Consider the following 17,406-nt stretch of genomic DNA (forward strand, 5'->3'; position numbering starts at 1 on the left):
CTTTGAACCTAATTGTAATTTAAAATCTGTACTTGACCAATTTTGAACCTGTATTCGACCTACTTTAATCCTATATTAGACCTATACTGAACCTTATAAATCTTTCATTGAACCTACTTTGAACTTATATCGGACCTAATTTAAATCTATATTCGACCAATTTTGAACCTACATTTGACCAATTTTGAACCTACTTTTGATATTTTTTAACCTACTTTCGACCTACTTTCTCGTCTCATACTGAACCTTATTAACCTTATACATTAAACCAACTATGAATCTATATTTGACCTACTTTGAACCTGAATTTGACCTATATTGAAACTCCATTTGACCTATCGGATCCTACATTGGACATACACCGAATCTTATTAACTTTACATTAAACTTACTTTGAACATATATAACCTATTTAACGATACAATATTGACCTTTTATTGTCCTATACTGTACCTAATCTGAACCTTATTAACATTACATTAAACCTACTTTAAACCTTTATTTGACCTATTTTGAACCTACTTGCGATTCATTCCTGTATTACACCGGACCTAAACTGAACCTTATTAACATATTACTTTCAACCTACTTTTGACCTATTCTGAACCTATATGTTTGACCTATTTTGAACATACGTTTGACCTATTATTGTCCTATACTGAACCTAATTTATTAACATTATATTGAACCTACATTCGACCTATTATTGCCCTATACTGAACCTAATTTTAACCTTATTAACATTACTTTGAACTTATATTTGACCTATTCTTAATCTATATTCGACCTATTTTGAACCTACATTTGACCAATTTTGAACCTACTTTCGACCTACTTTCTCGTCCCATACTGAACCTTATTAATTTTACATTAAACCAACTATGAACCTATATTTGACCTACTTTGAACCTGAATTTGACCTATATTGAAACTCCATTTGACCTATTGGATCCTACATTGGACATACACCGAATCTTATTAACTTTACATTGAACCTACTTTGAACATATATAACCTATTTATCGATACAATATTGACCTTTTATTGTCCTATACTGTACCTAATCTGAACCTTATTAACATTACATTGAACTTACTTTAAACCTTTATTTGACCTATTTTGAACCTACTTGCGACTCATTCCTGTATTACACTGGACCTAAACTGAATCTTATTAACATATTACTTTCAACCTACTTTTGACCTATTCTGAACCTATATGTTTGACCTATTTTGAACATACATTTGACCTATTATTGTCCTATACTGAACATAATTTATTAACATTATATTGAACCTACATTCGACCTATTATTGTTCTATACTGAACCTAATTTTAACCTTATTAACATTACTTTGAACTTATATTTGACCTATTCTTAATCTATATTCGACCTATTTTGAACCTACTTTTGATATTTTTTAACCCACTTTCGACCTACTTTCTCGTCCCATACTGAACCTTATTAACCTTATACATTAAACCAACTATGAACCTATATTTGACCTACTTTGAACCTGAATTTGACCTATATTGAAACTCAATTTGACCTATCGGATCCTACATTGGACATACACCGAATCTTATTAACTTTACATTGAACCTACTTTGAACATATATAACCTATTTATCGATACAATACTGACCTTTTATTGTCCTATACTGTACCTAATCTGAACCTTATTAACATTACATTGAACCTACTTTAAATCTTTATTTGACCTATTTTGAACCTACTTGCGAATCATTCCTGTATTACACCGGACCTAAACTGAACCTTATTAACATATTACTTTCAACCTACTTTTGACCTATTCTGAACCTATGTTTGACCTATTTTGGACATACATTTGACCTATTATTGTCCTATACTGAACCTAATTTTAACCTTATTAACATTATTTTGAACTTATATTTGACCTATTCTTAATCTATATTCGACCAATTTTGAACCTACTTTTGATATTTTTTAACCCACTTTCGACCTACTTTCTCGTCCCATACTGAACCTTATTAACCTTATACATTAAACCAACTATGAACCTATATTTGACCTACTTTGAACCTGAATTTGACCTATATTGAAACTCCATTTGACCTATTGGTTACTACATTGGACATACACCGAATCTTATTAACTTTACATTGAACCTACTTTGAACATATATAACCTATTTATCGATACAATATTGACCTTTTATTGTCCTATACTGTACCTAATCTGAACCTTATTAACATTACATTGAACTTACTTAAAACCTTTATTTGACCTATTTTGAACCTACTTGCGACTCATTCCTGTATTACACTGGACCTAAACTGAACCTTATTAACATATTACTTTCAACCTACTTTTGACCTATTCTGAACCTATATGTTTGACCTATTTTGAACATACATTTGACCTATTATTGTCCTATACTGAACATAATTTATTAACATTATATTGAACCTACATTCGACCTATTATTGTTCTATACTGAACCTAATTTTAACCTTATTAACATTACTTTGAACTTATATTTGACCTATTCTTAATCTATATTCGACCTATTTTGAACCGACATTTGACCTATTATTGTCCTATACTGAACCTAATTTATTAACATTATATTGAACATACATTCGACCTTTTATTGTCCTATACTGAACCTAATTTTAACCTTATTAACATTACTTTGAACTTATATTTGACATATTTTGAACCTACTTGCGACTCATTCCTGTATTACACCGGACCTAAACTGAACCTTATTAACATATTACTTTCAACCTACTTTTGACCTATTCTTAATCTATATTCGACCTATTTTGAACCGACATTTGACCTATTTTGAATCTACTTGCGACCTATTCTTGTCCTATACTGAACCTTCTTAACTTTACATTAAACATATATATACTTTGAACCTATATTTGACCTATTTTTTAAATTTGAACTTATATTCGACCTTTTGTGAACCGACATTGAACCTTATTTATACTTTACAATGAACCTAAATTAATTAATTTGTAACAAATATTTATTTATCTCTAATCTAGAAATAGATATCTTTCCTCTCTTGAGGAAAAAAAAAATTATTCTAAAAAAACTTTCAAGGTACAATATACGTTTGGATGCCCACACAAAAGAGTTAAATAAACAATAAAAAAAAAAATTGTTTCCAGTACTCTGAAGAATCATAAAAGAAAAAGAAAAAAATATATATATGCCACACTATTAGAAGAATAAACACAAGGTCCACGCAATAATTAATATATTGCAACTCACTCATTGCATCGTGGTGGCCGCGGTCATTCATCTCTTGTGGAGTCGATTATCTATTATAATTCTCTTTATCATTTTCATCATTGCGTTGATTGATTGTTTGTTAATCCAAAAGAAGAAGCAAAAAAAAAAAAAAAATCTTCACTTTATATATATATATATATAAAAATAAATAATCCACTAATTTAAACAGAGTCCACACACTTTTCCCCCACCACTTTCAGTTGCACTTGTCACAATTTCAAAATTCTTCTTTTTGAATAAAGTCAACAAAAAAAATTTTTTTTTCTGTTTTTCTATTTATCACAAATCTTTTTTTTTACAATAATAAATTGTAAAAATAGTAATAAAATTTATTGTACAATAAAAAATTGTATTTTTTGTTAAGAAAATGTTTTTTTTTTATTTTCTATTCAATTCTTTTTTTTTTTTGTTAACAAATTTTATTTTGAAATAATAAAAATAATAGTTAACAAATTTTTTTTTAAATAATAAATAATAGTTTTTTGTTTGTAAATTTTTTTTTCTTAAAATAAAAAATAATTGTATTTTTATTCAACACATTTTTTTCTAAATAGTATTTTTTTTTTTTTTTTTTGTTAAATTTGAAAAATTATTTTATTATTTTTTATAATTATACTGATCACTGTGAGTCTCACACACGCCACGTGCACATCAAGTATAAACGATATCTCGTGTTATGCAAAAAGCAAGTGCGACACACTCGTTGTATGAGCCGACTAATTTGAACTTATGGTTACCGAAGAGTAGAAACGAGGAGGATATGTTAGAGGGGCAAATAAAGAGAGAGAGAGTGAGAGACAGAGAGTGAGAGGGAGGGGGGGGGAGAATTAAGTGGGAAACTAAAGAACTGTTAAAAAACGGATCTGAAACACACTCGCCACCCGCGCTCTAACTGACAATACGAAAGACTGACGGTCGAGTTTATAAGTGTTAGCAGAGAGTTTTGTGGCAGTTCTCTCTCTCTCTCTTTCTTTCACTTGTTAACAGCAACGCAGAAAGATGACCCCGCTTATAGAGATGGGCCTCGAGTGGATAGGGGCCCCGCACTATTTTTTTCCCCCCACCCCCTCACCTCTTCCATTCTACCGACTGGCAACTGGTCGCGCTTCAATGGTAGGGGTAAACTTGACTTCTCTTTCCCCCCTCCACCACCACTCTCACGCCACTTTAAGGCCCAATATTATATGTTTAACGTTTTAAATTGCACACACTTTTACTGCGTTTATAAATATATATATATACATAATAATTATAAACGCCTTTGCTAATTAGTTCAATTTTTTTAAACTGTTTTTATAATAAGTATTTTGTAGTGGAATATTTATTTAAATTTTATTATTATTATTATTTATTATTATATTTTATTATTTATTATTATATTTTATTATTTATTATGTTTTTTATTGTTTTAAATTATTTTTTATTATTTTATTATTTGTAGTAATTGATATATAGAAATCAAAATCGATATATCGAAATATCATTATATTTATCGATTAGTAAGTCAATAGATCTGATAATAATTCGATATATCGAAAGGTACATTTTAATACCAATCGATATATTTATGTACCAATCGATATATTGAAACAGAAATCAATATATCGGAATTACAATCGATATATCGAAATATCATTATATTTATCGATTAGTAAGTCAATAGATGTGATAATAATTCGATATATCGAAAGGTACATGTTAATACCAATCGATATATCGAAATCACAATCGATATATCGAACTAATCGATCATTTTAATGATACTTCGATGTATCGAAGGATTTATCTAAGTACCAATCAAGCAATGTAAGTAGTCTATAATAATAATAATAATAATAATAATTTTTTTTTTGTTGATGCGTAACTTTTTTTTTATTAGAAAATTTTTTTTTTGTTTTCTTTGAATTTAAAAAAGAGGAAGCAACGACTCTACGAATAAAAGTTACGCGTTTGGAAATTGAAATCAATTCGAATTCCGCAGACGTCATGTCAGTCGCTCTTTTCGGATTCTTTTTCGTAAATGGTTTCTGTTTGTTTGCAAACCGAATTTTATATTGATCACGCGTCGTCAGACAAAATGGATCACGTCTTCTTTTGCAAAAACACGTTTTGCTTTTACTATTGAATAGAATTTAATAAAAATTTAACTGTAAACAATTGAATTTTTTATATATATTAATAAATGAATTGTTTGTAAATTGAATTTATAAATTCTGAAATTTTTGAAACTTATTTTGGAATTTTGAAAAATAGCAATAATAATAATAATAATAAAGTAAAAACAAATTTTTTTTAATTGTGAAATCTACTTGAAAATTAAAAACAGAATAAATTAATTTTTTGAATTATAGTTTTCGAAATTGCTGATTACGAATCTGTAGTTCCATTTCAAAAATCCAATATGGCGGATCCAATATGGCGGAATATATTTTTGTTTTTTCATCGAATTTGGTTAAAAATCACAACTCGCAGGTTTTCTGGGGTCGCTGATTACGGATTCGATGTCAGATTTTCGAAATTCAAAATGGCGGAATTCAAAATGGCGAACTTTTTTTTAATTGATCAAATTTGCATGAAACTTGTTACTCGGGGGTTTTTGGGGTCGCTGATTACGAATCCGATATCAGATTTTCAAAATTCATAATAGCGAATGCAATATGGCAGAATCTGTTCCGAATTTAATGTCAGTTTTTCAAAATTCAAAATAGCGGATCCAATATGGAGGAAATATTTTTAAAAATTCATCGACCAGTCTTATTAATTATTGATTTGTTTAATTTTATAAAATATATATTTACATATTTATATTTTTTATATTATATTTTAGTATATTATTATTATTATTATTACTATATTTTTTAAATATTAGTTAAATTATTATAGTAAAGTTTATTATATTTTTATTGTTTTTCTTCTTATTTTGTATTTAATTTTAGTAGACTATTATAATATTGTAAAATGAGAAAAAAAAAATTAATGAGAAATAAATAATGAAATGAATTTTTAAACGATTTCCTAATGACTCAGAATTCCATTTGTAATAATTCCCTGATAAATTTTGGTGTTTGTGGTTTTTGAATATAATACACACAGAGAATGCGTAGTTAATTCTCGAATGTTTGAGTCACACATCCGAGGGTTCACACATTCCATCGTGATGTCATATCAGCTGGTATGCACACAGCCACAAAACAAAATGAGACGTACACATGGAAAGACACAAGCATAAATAGTTTTATATATACATATATATATATCGTGTCAGTTTTCTTTTGGATTGCCCGAGTCAGTGGAAAGAGTCAAAACAAGCAAGACGATTAGGCTGCTTACTATAAGGCTCATTTATTTTCTTTCTATATACACATACATAGCTACCACTAAGCGGCGGTGCGGCGACTTGCTAGATCATCGTTACAAAAAAAAAAAGAAAAAAAAAAAATGATGAGCAGCAATTAGAGCCTTGAGCGAACGGGAGATAAATCTTTCTCACTGCTGTAACAAAACCGACATATCAGCTAGAATAGCCGAACGCAGATAAATGATAACGTCCAGTCTTTTTTTTAAAAAAAAAAATTTTTAATTCCTTCATTATCATCGTATAAATATTTGCATTATTTTTTGTTTGTTTTTTTTGCAGATTTTTTTTAAAAATTAAAATAAATAATTAATTATTTTATTAATTCAAATTTTTATATTGTACTTTTTTTCTAATTGTAAACAATTATATAATTTTTGACTGAAAACAAATTTATTTGATTCAAGTAATCAATTATTTTCTATCAAATAAATATTATATAATTATTATATACATATTTTTTTCTACAAAAAAAAAAATAATTATCATTTATTAATACAAAAAAATATATAGAAAAAAGAAAATCGAAAATGTCAAATGTCACTCGAATATTATTGCAAATGAAGCGAGAAAATTGTAATGTTATGATTAAGAAATTCCATATCGGATAAAAGATCAATAATCTCGTTATTTATTCCATTTGACTGATTTATTCTTGGTATAACGAAAGAGGTATATAATGCAAAAAAAAAGTAGAAAAAAAAATTTGCGAATTGTACGCATAATTTAATAAACTTTCTAAAAGGAATTTGAATAAAACATAGAGAAATGATTTTACATGAAAAACTTGTATATACATATATATAAAATTTACGACACCCATTGGTTGTTAATGTTTTTTACTCGGGACTATTTTTTTGCGAACACAAATTTAATGATTATAATAAAACCACATTATTTTCTCTGGCCTCATGAATTCTCAGAGATCAATGTTTATGAGCTATTTTCTCCATTTTATAGTATTTTACTAATTTATATGGAGTAGATTTTAATTGTTCACAACTCAATTGAAAATCTATAATTTTTTTATTTTATTTTTTTGCTTTCGGAATATTTTTTTTCTTACTTATACGCATAGATGGTTAAAAAATTAACAAGATGGTAAAAAATATTAAAAAAATAAAAATATAAAAATATAAAAAATTACCGACCTAGAAATCTATCTTACCGACTGAATGGTAAAGAATTTTTCAACGGAAAATACTAATATAAAAATTACCGACATAGAAAGCTACCTTAACGACTAATGGTACAGAAATTTTTTAAAATGAAAAAATAAAATTACCGACATAGAAATCTACCTTACCGACTAATGGTATAGAAATTTTTAAAACTGAAAATATAAAAATTACCGACATAGAAATCTATCTTAACGACTAATGGTACAGAAATTTTTTAAAATAAAAAAAAATTACCGACATAGAAATCTACCTTACCGACTGATGTTAATTTTTGAAAATGGAAATATAAAAAAAATTGCCGACATAGAAATCTACTTTACCGACAATTATATATTTATATGAAATCTTTTGTAATATGAATAAACATATAAGAAACTTAGTAAGATCTAAATTTTTGAGGTTATGTTATCAATGTCAATATCGAACCTCCAAATTCGAGTAAAGATAGAGTGGCAAACATAACCTTAAAATTTAGAAAAGGTAAACTAACCTCAAATTATATTTATTAGTTTTATTGTTATTATTATAAACAAAAAATATTGTATTGTAAATATAAACTTTTTTTGCACGTATAACTTATTTTTTTGTATCAATGCAAAAAAAAAAAAAATGACATGATAGCAACTCGTGGGTATGTCAGAACTGGATCAAGGTGAGGGAGAATGAATAACATCGTGTCTTCGTTTCCTCGTCATTGTCACGTTAATATAATAGAATACCTACACACAAACTCTTTGAAATAAACGCACCGCGTTACTTTAAAAAAAAAAAAAAAAAAAACCGGTTAGAAAAAAATTATCATTCTTGAATTGAATATAAATATAAGACAACTACAAATGTGTAACTCTCTTTCGAAATCTGCGAATTAAAATGATTAATGACTATTCAACATTATTATCACACTATTTACAACGTTGCAATATATATATATATACATTAAATAAAAAAACACCAACAAAAAATTGAATAAATTTAATTTCACCAATTATAAAGTTATTATTTTTTTTTTATTTATAATTATTATTTTTTAATAAAATAATAAATAATAATAACTTTATAACTGCGGTGAAATCCAATTTTTTTTGTATTTTAATTACAGGATATTTTCAATATTCATGAGAGTGAAACAATAATTTATGTCGCATCTTATTCATTATTTATTTAATGAATATATATTATAAATATTTATTAGATCTTTAAATCATTTAATGTCGATATATAATGTATATATATATATATATATATATGTAAGCGATAGCAGAAAGTAAATAATTCTCAAACTGTTAATCTTGACATTCGGGCAAAATAATAATATGGAAAATAGATAAAATTTTTGTCTAAATTTTTATCTTCTTTACTAAGCGAGATAATTTATCATTTTTTCTTCATTATCACTTATTCTCACTTTTCTTTCTACTTTTTTTTTTTATTTTTTAGAAAACAGTGAAATTTAATTATAGGTATTAATTTTTATATAAATAATTATTTTTAAAGGAGAATATAGTAACATAATATAACCTCGAAACTGAAAAATTGTTTCTAACACAAACAAAAAATAAAAAAGTAATTTCAAACAATTTTTTAAGTTATAGATAGAGGATGCAACATAACCTCAAAACTGAAAAACGGAAACAAAACATAAAAATTAATTTCAAAAAAAAAATTTTACAGTACAAGACCTGAATTTCGAGGTTATGTTTGCTTCTTTATCTTTTTAGAATTTTGAGGTTATTTTCTCATTTTGACCCTTATGTAATAATAACAATAATAATTAGTCTTCTTATTTAAATGTCAAGATAAGAAAATAACATCAAAATTCGAGTAAGATAAAGAAGCAAACATAACCTGAAAATTTAGATCTTACAAGGTTTGAAATTAATTTTAATTTTTTTTTTTTGTGTTAAAACCCATTTTACAGTTTTGAGGTTATGTTAGGGCCTCCATCTTCCTTAAACAAAAAAAAAAAAATTGTAGAAAATTTGTTATAGCAATTTCGTATATTAAAATGATTTAATTATGCTGATTATTTTTGAAGATAAATCTAAAAAAAGAATTGTTTTTTTTCTATCTCAAATATATATATAAGTCTAAAAATAGTTGTGAATTAAATAAGGAGAGGATTTTTTTCAATTAAAAACGATTATAATTTCGTCGAATCGTTTTGCAAAGTTCGGTGGCATGTCGTGAATATTAATACAAAGCTGACAATAAGACTAACCGCGTTACGACATCCGGCGGACCAGCAATTACTATTGGCGACAAGCTAATCGCATTGTAAACTCGCTTTAACTGTATTCTTGTCATTTTTTTTTTAAATTTTAATACTACATCACTGCATCCAGAAAAATGTTTCTTTGAATCAAAGAAATATTTTCTTTGATATATAGAGTCAAAGATATATTTTTTTTTAATTTAAAAAAAATGTTTTGATTTCTAAATAAAACTTTATTTGAAATTGAATTTTTTTTAAATCTAATATAAATTTTATTTAAATTAAAAACAATTTTCTTTGATTTAAAGAAACATTTTCCTGTAAAAGGATTTCTTTAAAAAAAATTTTATTTCAAAATTCAAAATGGCGGATCCAATATAAAAATGATCTATAATCTAAATAACTATAAATTATATTTTTAAAAAAAATCAATTTCTACAAAGAAGTAATGTTTATAATATATTTTTTTTTATTTAATTTAAAAAATTTTCTATTCAAATTGTCGAAAAACAGGATTTGTATAATAATATATATGTATATGTGAGAAACAAAGTTGCATCATTATTATTGCAAAAGTTTATTTAATTTACTTTCTCAATTTTATGAGTACCCTCAACCATAACAATGTTGTAAACTCATTGCATTGAAGAAAACTTTATATACTTTCTCAATAGAAACATGAATTGAATTAGTCCGAATCGAGTGAAAATATATACATATTATTATAATATAAAATCAGCAGAAACCGGAAATTATTAAACTTATTTATTTTTTTTTTTTCGTATTTTACATTTTATATACGTACATGTGAAAATATTTCAAATTTATACTATTTATTAGTCTTCATGATTTTTGTTAAATAATATACACTGGAAAAAAAAATTTATTTGATTCAAATAAATTTTCTTTTTTTAATTCAAGTAAATATTTATTTGATAATTAAAAAGTAATCGATTATTATTTGAATCAAATAAATTTTTTTTTCCAGTGTGTGAAATTAGAATTAATTAATTATGCACGGAAAAAAATCTTTATTTGGAACAGCGATATATTTCACTGAAACAGCGAAAGTTTTCGCTATTCTAGAGAAACATATTGCTATTCCAGATAAAGATTTTTTTCCATGTGTATATAATTTAAGTAAATTAATCTATTAGTTAAATATGTCCTTAAAATTATAAGGAGCTTTTTTTTTAAATTTTTAAATAAAAAATTAGAATTAAACATTAAGATGGACGAGTAAGAAGAAAAATATTTTAAAGAAAAAATTTAATAATTACTTACCTTTCTATTTGTAATAGCACGTTCAATTTTACCAATAATTTTCAATTTGTTACAATCACCAACATAATTATTATTGTTATTATTATTAATAAAATTATTATTATCAATATTATTATTTTAATTAGTATTATCATTTTTATTATCATCATTATTCTCATTATTATTATAATTTTTATTTTTTTATTTGTTTATTATACTTTAAAATTTGAACTTGAGAATTTGGAAATAAAAATGTCTTTTAAAATATCAAAAACTTCAACGTTCTTTATTTTGTATAAATTTTTTTTTTATAAATAAGCTAATATTTTAGATAATTTTTCCTCTCACATTTTGGGGAAATAATTTATCAAAGTTTCAAATCAATAAAATAACTTTTTAAATTTTTAGTATGACATTCGAGAAAAAATGCTCCATATATTTATGGGTCATTTTATGTCAAATGTCACAGTAAAAAATTAAAAACTTATAATTATATTATTATTATTATTAATAATAAATAAATAATTATTTATATTTTTAATGTCTGTTTGTATCTTTAAATAAATAAAACAATAAAAATTTAATACAATATTTTTATAATATATTCAGTGAAATAAAATTTTTATTGAAGAAAAAAAAAGTAGAAAAAAAAATTCTTAGTTAATGAATCTTTTTTAATTAATAATCATCCAATTGCTTTAAAGTATTCTTATACGAGTAACGTTTTAACTTTGTATTCACACTATTCTCAATTACCCTTTATTTAATCAAATTAACAAGGGTTAAATTATTCTGCAAGATAAAGTATTAATTTTTCTCACACTTGAGTCATTTTATCATTAACGAACGTTATTCGCATTTTTTATTTATTTATTTTTTTCTAATTTTAGAAATGTGTCAAAAAATATTTGAAACTTTTTTTTTAAATTTCTTTACTTTTATTATTTTAATTTTAATATCTCACAATGTATCAATTTAATAACAATATTAATTAAATTATTGTTTATTTGGAATAAATTTAAATTATAAATTTCAATAAATAATTTATTCTCTCTAATAATTATTATTTGAATTTGTTATAAATCATGATTTATTACTAAAATTTTGCCCAATATTATTTAAATTCTATTATTATATTTGTAATTAATAAATTATTTTAAATTAATTAGATTTTGATAATTAATTATTTTTATTTTCTAACCATACAAAAACAATTAATTTGAATAAATTGAAAAGAAAATCAATAGCTTTTTCATTGAAATTGGTTTAATTTTATTACTTGTATTAAAAAATCATAGGTAAAAAATTTTTAAAAGAAAGTTTAAGTCATTTAATTTTGAAATTATTTACTTTATATTTGAAATTTGGCGCCAAAGTAATTAGTTCTGAACTCGCCGCTAGGTGCCAATAAAATTTTTCTGTGATTCCCCCGAATTTGTCACTGTGACTTAATGGGAATTTTAGTAAAACTAAAAAAAAAAACGTTTTTTTTTTGCATTGTCACGGACCAAATTTGTATTCGAAAAAATGTTCTTTAAAAACAAATAAATTATTTATTGTTGATACAAATATAATTTTATTTAATTCAAATAAATTATTTTCGGTTAGAATCAATAAATTTTCTTTTAAAATACTTATTTAATTAAAACAGACGAGAATAATTTGAATTTTAATATTAAATTTTTTGTTATTAATATATTATTATTATTATTATTATTATTTTCAAAAAAATTTAATTTTTTATTAATTTTAATTAAATTCCTAATGACTCACCCCTATTCAAGTCCTTAGTAAAATTTGCAAGTTTATCGTGTCTAGTCATTGGATTAGTCGACACTAAAAAAAAATAAAGTAAAACAGTCGAGCATGCAAAAAAGTATGTTGCAAAATTTTTCGTGTTTTTTTTTTTTTTTTTTTTTTTAATTGCTTAAGCGAATCCAGCCCTGAGAAAAGTGCCAAATTCCATTGCACAAAAAAAATATGTCGAAATCGATAAAAACAGACTGATACAAAAAGTGCGAAAACACATTTATATATTATTAATAATAATAAAAATTTTTTAAAAAAATAAAAAATTTTGAATAAAATATGAAATATATCAATAAACACACATTCTTAAAACTTTAAAAAAGACGTTTTATTTTAATAAGTTTTTTTTAAATTGTAAAATAATTTTTTTCTATCTAAATATAATAAAAGACCATTTTTTTTAAAAAACGTTCTTGTAAAATATAAAAAAAAATTAATGGTTGATATAAAATTATTTATTTTAATATATTAATTAATATATTATTATATAAAAAATTTTTCTATATATTATATTTCTGTAAAATTCATTTACATTATATGTATACTAAATTACAATAGAAAATATTTATTTTCGGTAAAAAAATTACCGATACAGAAATCTACCTTACCGACCGATGGTAAAGAAAATTTTTGAAATATTGAAAATAATTTCATTTTTGTATTTTATTAATTTTTTACACTTCAACTTTTTTTTTAAGGAAGTAGACTTAATTTTTAACCTCTATTTCTACTGAAAGCGCAATTTATAAAATCAAATAAAAACTATCAATTCAATTTAATAAAAAAAAATTTTTTTAATTAAAAAAAAATGCTATTTAGCGTCGAAGGGCAATTAAAGCAACAAAATAAATCAAGACATTGCATACATAGCACAATATTTATTGGCCAATTGATGACATATTATTACGTCATTCGTAAATTCTTAAATATTTAGATAAATACATTTCTCTATTTTTGTTAAACTACCTACATATGTTTATATACTTTTAATAAATATATGTATATTATATATATATATTTGATATATATTATATATAAATTAGGCGATATTACATAACAACTAATCGAAGCAAAAACACAATAACAAAATATAATCTAGTACAATTTTTTTTCAATATAATATATTCATTACAGTTTTGAAATCTCATAATTTGTAAGAGCTTAGTCCAGTGACATAACCTCAAAAAATTGTTTTCAATAAAAAAAGAAAAATTAATTTAGTTAAAACAAAAATTTACTTTTAAAAAAAGTAATTATTTTTTCAATAAAAAAAATTCATATTGAAAAAGATTTTTGTTCCCGTGTTTTTGTTCCAAAGTTCAAAAAAAAATTCGAACAGTTAAACAGTCATGTGACGCGAAGGTGGCGCTCCTAGTGTTCATTATCGATAATACTAAACGCCGTACAGCGTCAAATTGACGTAATATTATTATTTTTCTTATAATTATGTAAATAAATTAGTAATGTAATGATTTATAAATTATAATTTTTAATTATAATTATAAATTATAATAATTATCATTATTATATATATTTTTTTTAAATTGGTAATACATAACCAATTTTAAATTAAAATAAATTTATTAAGATTTTTGAAATTTAATCGAGGTTATGTCAAATGGATTAAACACTTTGAAAATAAAAAACCAGGATATGAACTGTTTTTCCATTGGCTTTAAAAAGGAGTATTTAAATAAAAATTAAAAATACATTAAATAAGTATTTAAATAAAATATAAAGTTAGACTATAAGCGAGAAAAATAAAAAAAAATTTTACTTTTTATCACATTATCAATAATACTAAAAAAATTAACAGTTCTTCAGCTTTTGTGAAATCAATTTTTCACATACAAATAAATTTTTTCATTTCACAAAAATTTCATCCTGCTTTATTCGCACATCCTTTATCCTGATTCCACTTTTAAAATACGCATCGATACTTTTTAATTAACTTTGCCATTTAATTTCCATTTTTCATTAAATATATTAAATTATATAATTTATGTTAATTATATATTATATTATATATATTATATCACTAAATTCGACAATTGCAATGAACAATTGAATTTTTACTTTATATAAGTTTATTATATGACAAAAACTCCACAAAAAAAAAATGTTTTTCAGTTAATGAAATTGATAAATTTAAAAATAAATATTAATAATAATTAATAATAATAATTAATTATTATTAAAATTATAATAATAAAAGAAGCAGTACTTAATTAGGGATTAAAAAATTAATTACTTCAATTATAAATATTATTTTCCAACAATTATATGTTAATAAACTTTAAATATCACGAACTAATCAAGTTATTAAAATATTTTTATAAGCCAATTATCATAATTGCGTTAGCTATTTGTTTTTCTTTTAAAGTTTTGATAATTACTGTGGGATTCTTGATCATAGTAAAAATCTTAGAAAATAATAATAATAATTCTCAATTTACTGAGAAAAACATTTTATAAATATTGCACACGTCGATTTGAAAGTCTTTTTTTTTTTATAAATGGCATTAATTCTTTCTCGAAAATAAAAAAACGTCAATATTCGAGTAAAGATTTTTCCATAACCGGAAGTCTACATTCTATAGGCCTATAAGGATCTAGCGTATATATATCGGGCGGAAATGAGAGATTTGCTGTATTTTAATTTCAAAATTTTCTGAACATAAAATTAATTATTTCAGTTAAAATAAAATTTATGAAATATAATAAAACATTGGTTTATGTAAAGATTTTTTTTTTTAAGATCATAAATATCTTAAATCTATATATATATATATTCGGTACAGAAAGAATATCGACGGAATTTTTTTCGGTTGCCACAATTTTTCTTGACAATATTTGATATAAAATGAACGAAATCATAAGGCAGGAAAATTTAAAAACAAATAAATCTCTGATTTCAGTCTTTTTATATTTTTGTGGCAACCGAGCAGAAAACTTAAAATAATAGGCGCCTTATAATTGTATTTTTCTTAATTTTTTTTTTTTGTTTTTAATAAAATAGAATTGTAAATAGAAATTATTTTTCATTTTAGCTTATTGTTATAAAACAAGAATAATATAACATGAAAAATAATGACCTCGATTAGAATAGTATGGAAATGATTGATTTATGCAAAAAAACACATGATTTATCACAAGTTTTTTTTTAAATTTTAATAAACCTTAAAATATCCTAATTTCATAATATTTAAAACAAGATTATCATTTTCAAATAATAAATTTTATATCATTTACTTGTATCAATCATTTTATAAAAAGTCATTTAAAAATAAATTTTAGTTAGAAATGATTGTTTTAAAATTATAAAAAAAAAATTTATTTTCCGCCAAGAAATGCGATTTTAAATTTAAATTTTCCGTCGTAATAAAATTTTCCTCTCGATAGCAATATTGTGGAATATTACAAAATTTTGAGATAAAAAAATCTAAAATTTAAATATTTTTAGAAAAAAAAAGTTTTTTATATTTTTTAACGTTTTCGTCATAATAATTATATTGTTTTTTGAGGTTCTAAATAAAACTAAATTAGAACATTAATATTTCTAAATATAAAATCAAAATATTGATAATTTCTATCGAAAAAGAATACATTTTAAAACTATTTATAATAATCAAAATTATAACGGTCGAGTAAATTATTAGGGCAAGTTAATAATAAAGACAATGAAATTCGATCAAATGGATTTAAATCAACATTTCTCTCAATGTTTCGAAATATTTTGTTATTTCTAATTCAAAAAATTTAATATAAAAATAAAAAATAAAAGCAATTACAACTAAAAAAATATAAAATTAAGTTCAAATTACAAAAAAAAGACGAAAGATAAATAATAAATAAAAAAATAAATGACAAAACTAAACATAAAATAAATTTTTAAAAAATAACAAAATTTTTTCAATTAAAATACGAAAATATAAAAAATTACCGATACAGAAATCTACCTTACCGACTGATGGTAAAGAAAATTTTTGAAATATGAAAACATTAAAATTTTTTAAAAAATAACAAAATTTTTTCAATTAAAATACGAAAATATAAAAAATTACTGATACAGAAATCTACCTTACCGACTGATGGTAAAGAAAATTTTTGAAATATTAAAATATTAAAAATTACCGACACAGAAATCTACCTTACAGACTGATGGTAAAGAAATTTTTCTTGGAAATTTTACGAACTTTCTCAAAACTATTTTATTATCAACCGGTAAGGGGAGATTTCTGCGTCGATAATTTTTAATATTTTCATTTTTCAAAAAAACTCTTTTACCATCCGT

At 23.4% G+C, this 17,406-nt stretch overlaps 1 protein-coding gene and 1 long non-coding RNA gene across 3 annotated transcripts in view; both read right to left on the bottom strand.

The window, feature by feature from the left end:
- Positions 1-17,406, bottom strand: part of LOC127286671 (ankyrin repeat and sterile alpha motif domain-containing protein 1B-like) — an 81,184-nt gene that overhangs the window by 25,267 nt on the left and 38,511 nt on the right. Inside the window, exon 11 of one of the 2 annotated variants that reach the window (XM_051313177.1) lies at positions 13,077-13,139. The exons of the other annotated variant lie outside the window; for it this stretch is intronic. Within the exon in view, the coding sequence (XP_051169134.1) occupies positions 13,077-13,139 (63 nt within the window). The remainder of the gene's footprint in view (positions 1-13,076; positions 13,140-17,406) is intronic. 2 annotated transcript variants of the gene reach the window in all.
- Positions 915-3,265, bottom strand: LOC127286710 (uncharacterized). Its single transcript, XR_007843779.1, has 4 exons — positions 2,785-3,265; positions 2,260-2,528; positions 1,647-1,711; positions 915-1,038 (listed from the first exon to the last, which is right to left on the bottom strand). It is a non-coding gene; the product is annotated as an uncharacterized LOC127286710 (long non-coding RNA).

This window comes from Leptopilina boulardi, unplaced genomic scaffold (genome assembly GCF_019393585.1).
Source record: "Leptopilina boulardi isolate dan_hultmark-lab unplaced genomic scaffold, ZJU_Lbou_2.1 LbouV2_362, whole genome shotgun sequence".
Lineage (NCBI taxonomy): Eukaryota > Metazoa > Arthropoda > Insecta > Hymenoptera > Figitidae > Leptopilina > Leptopilina boulardi.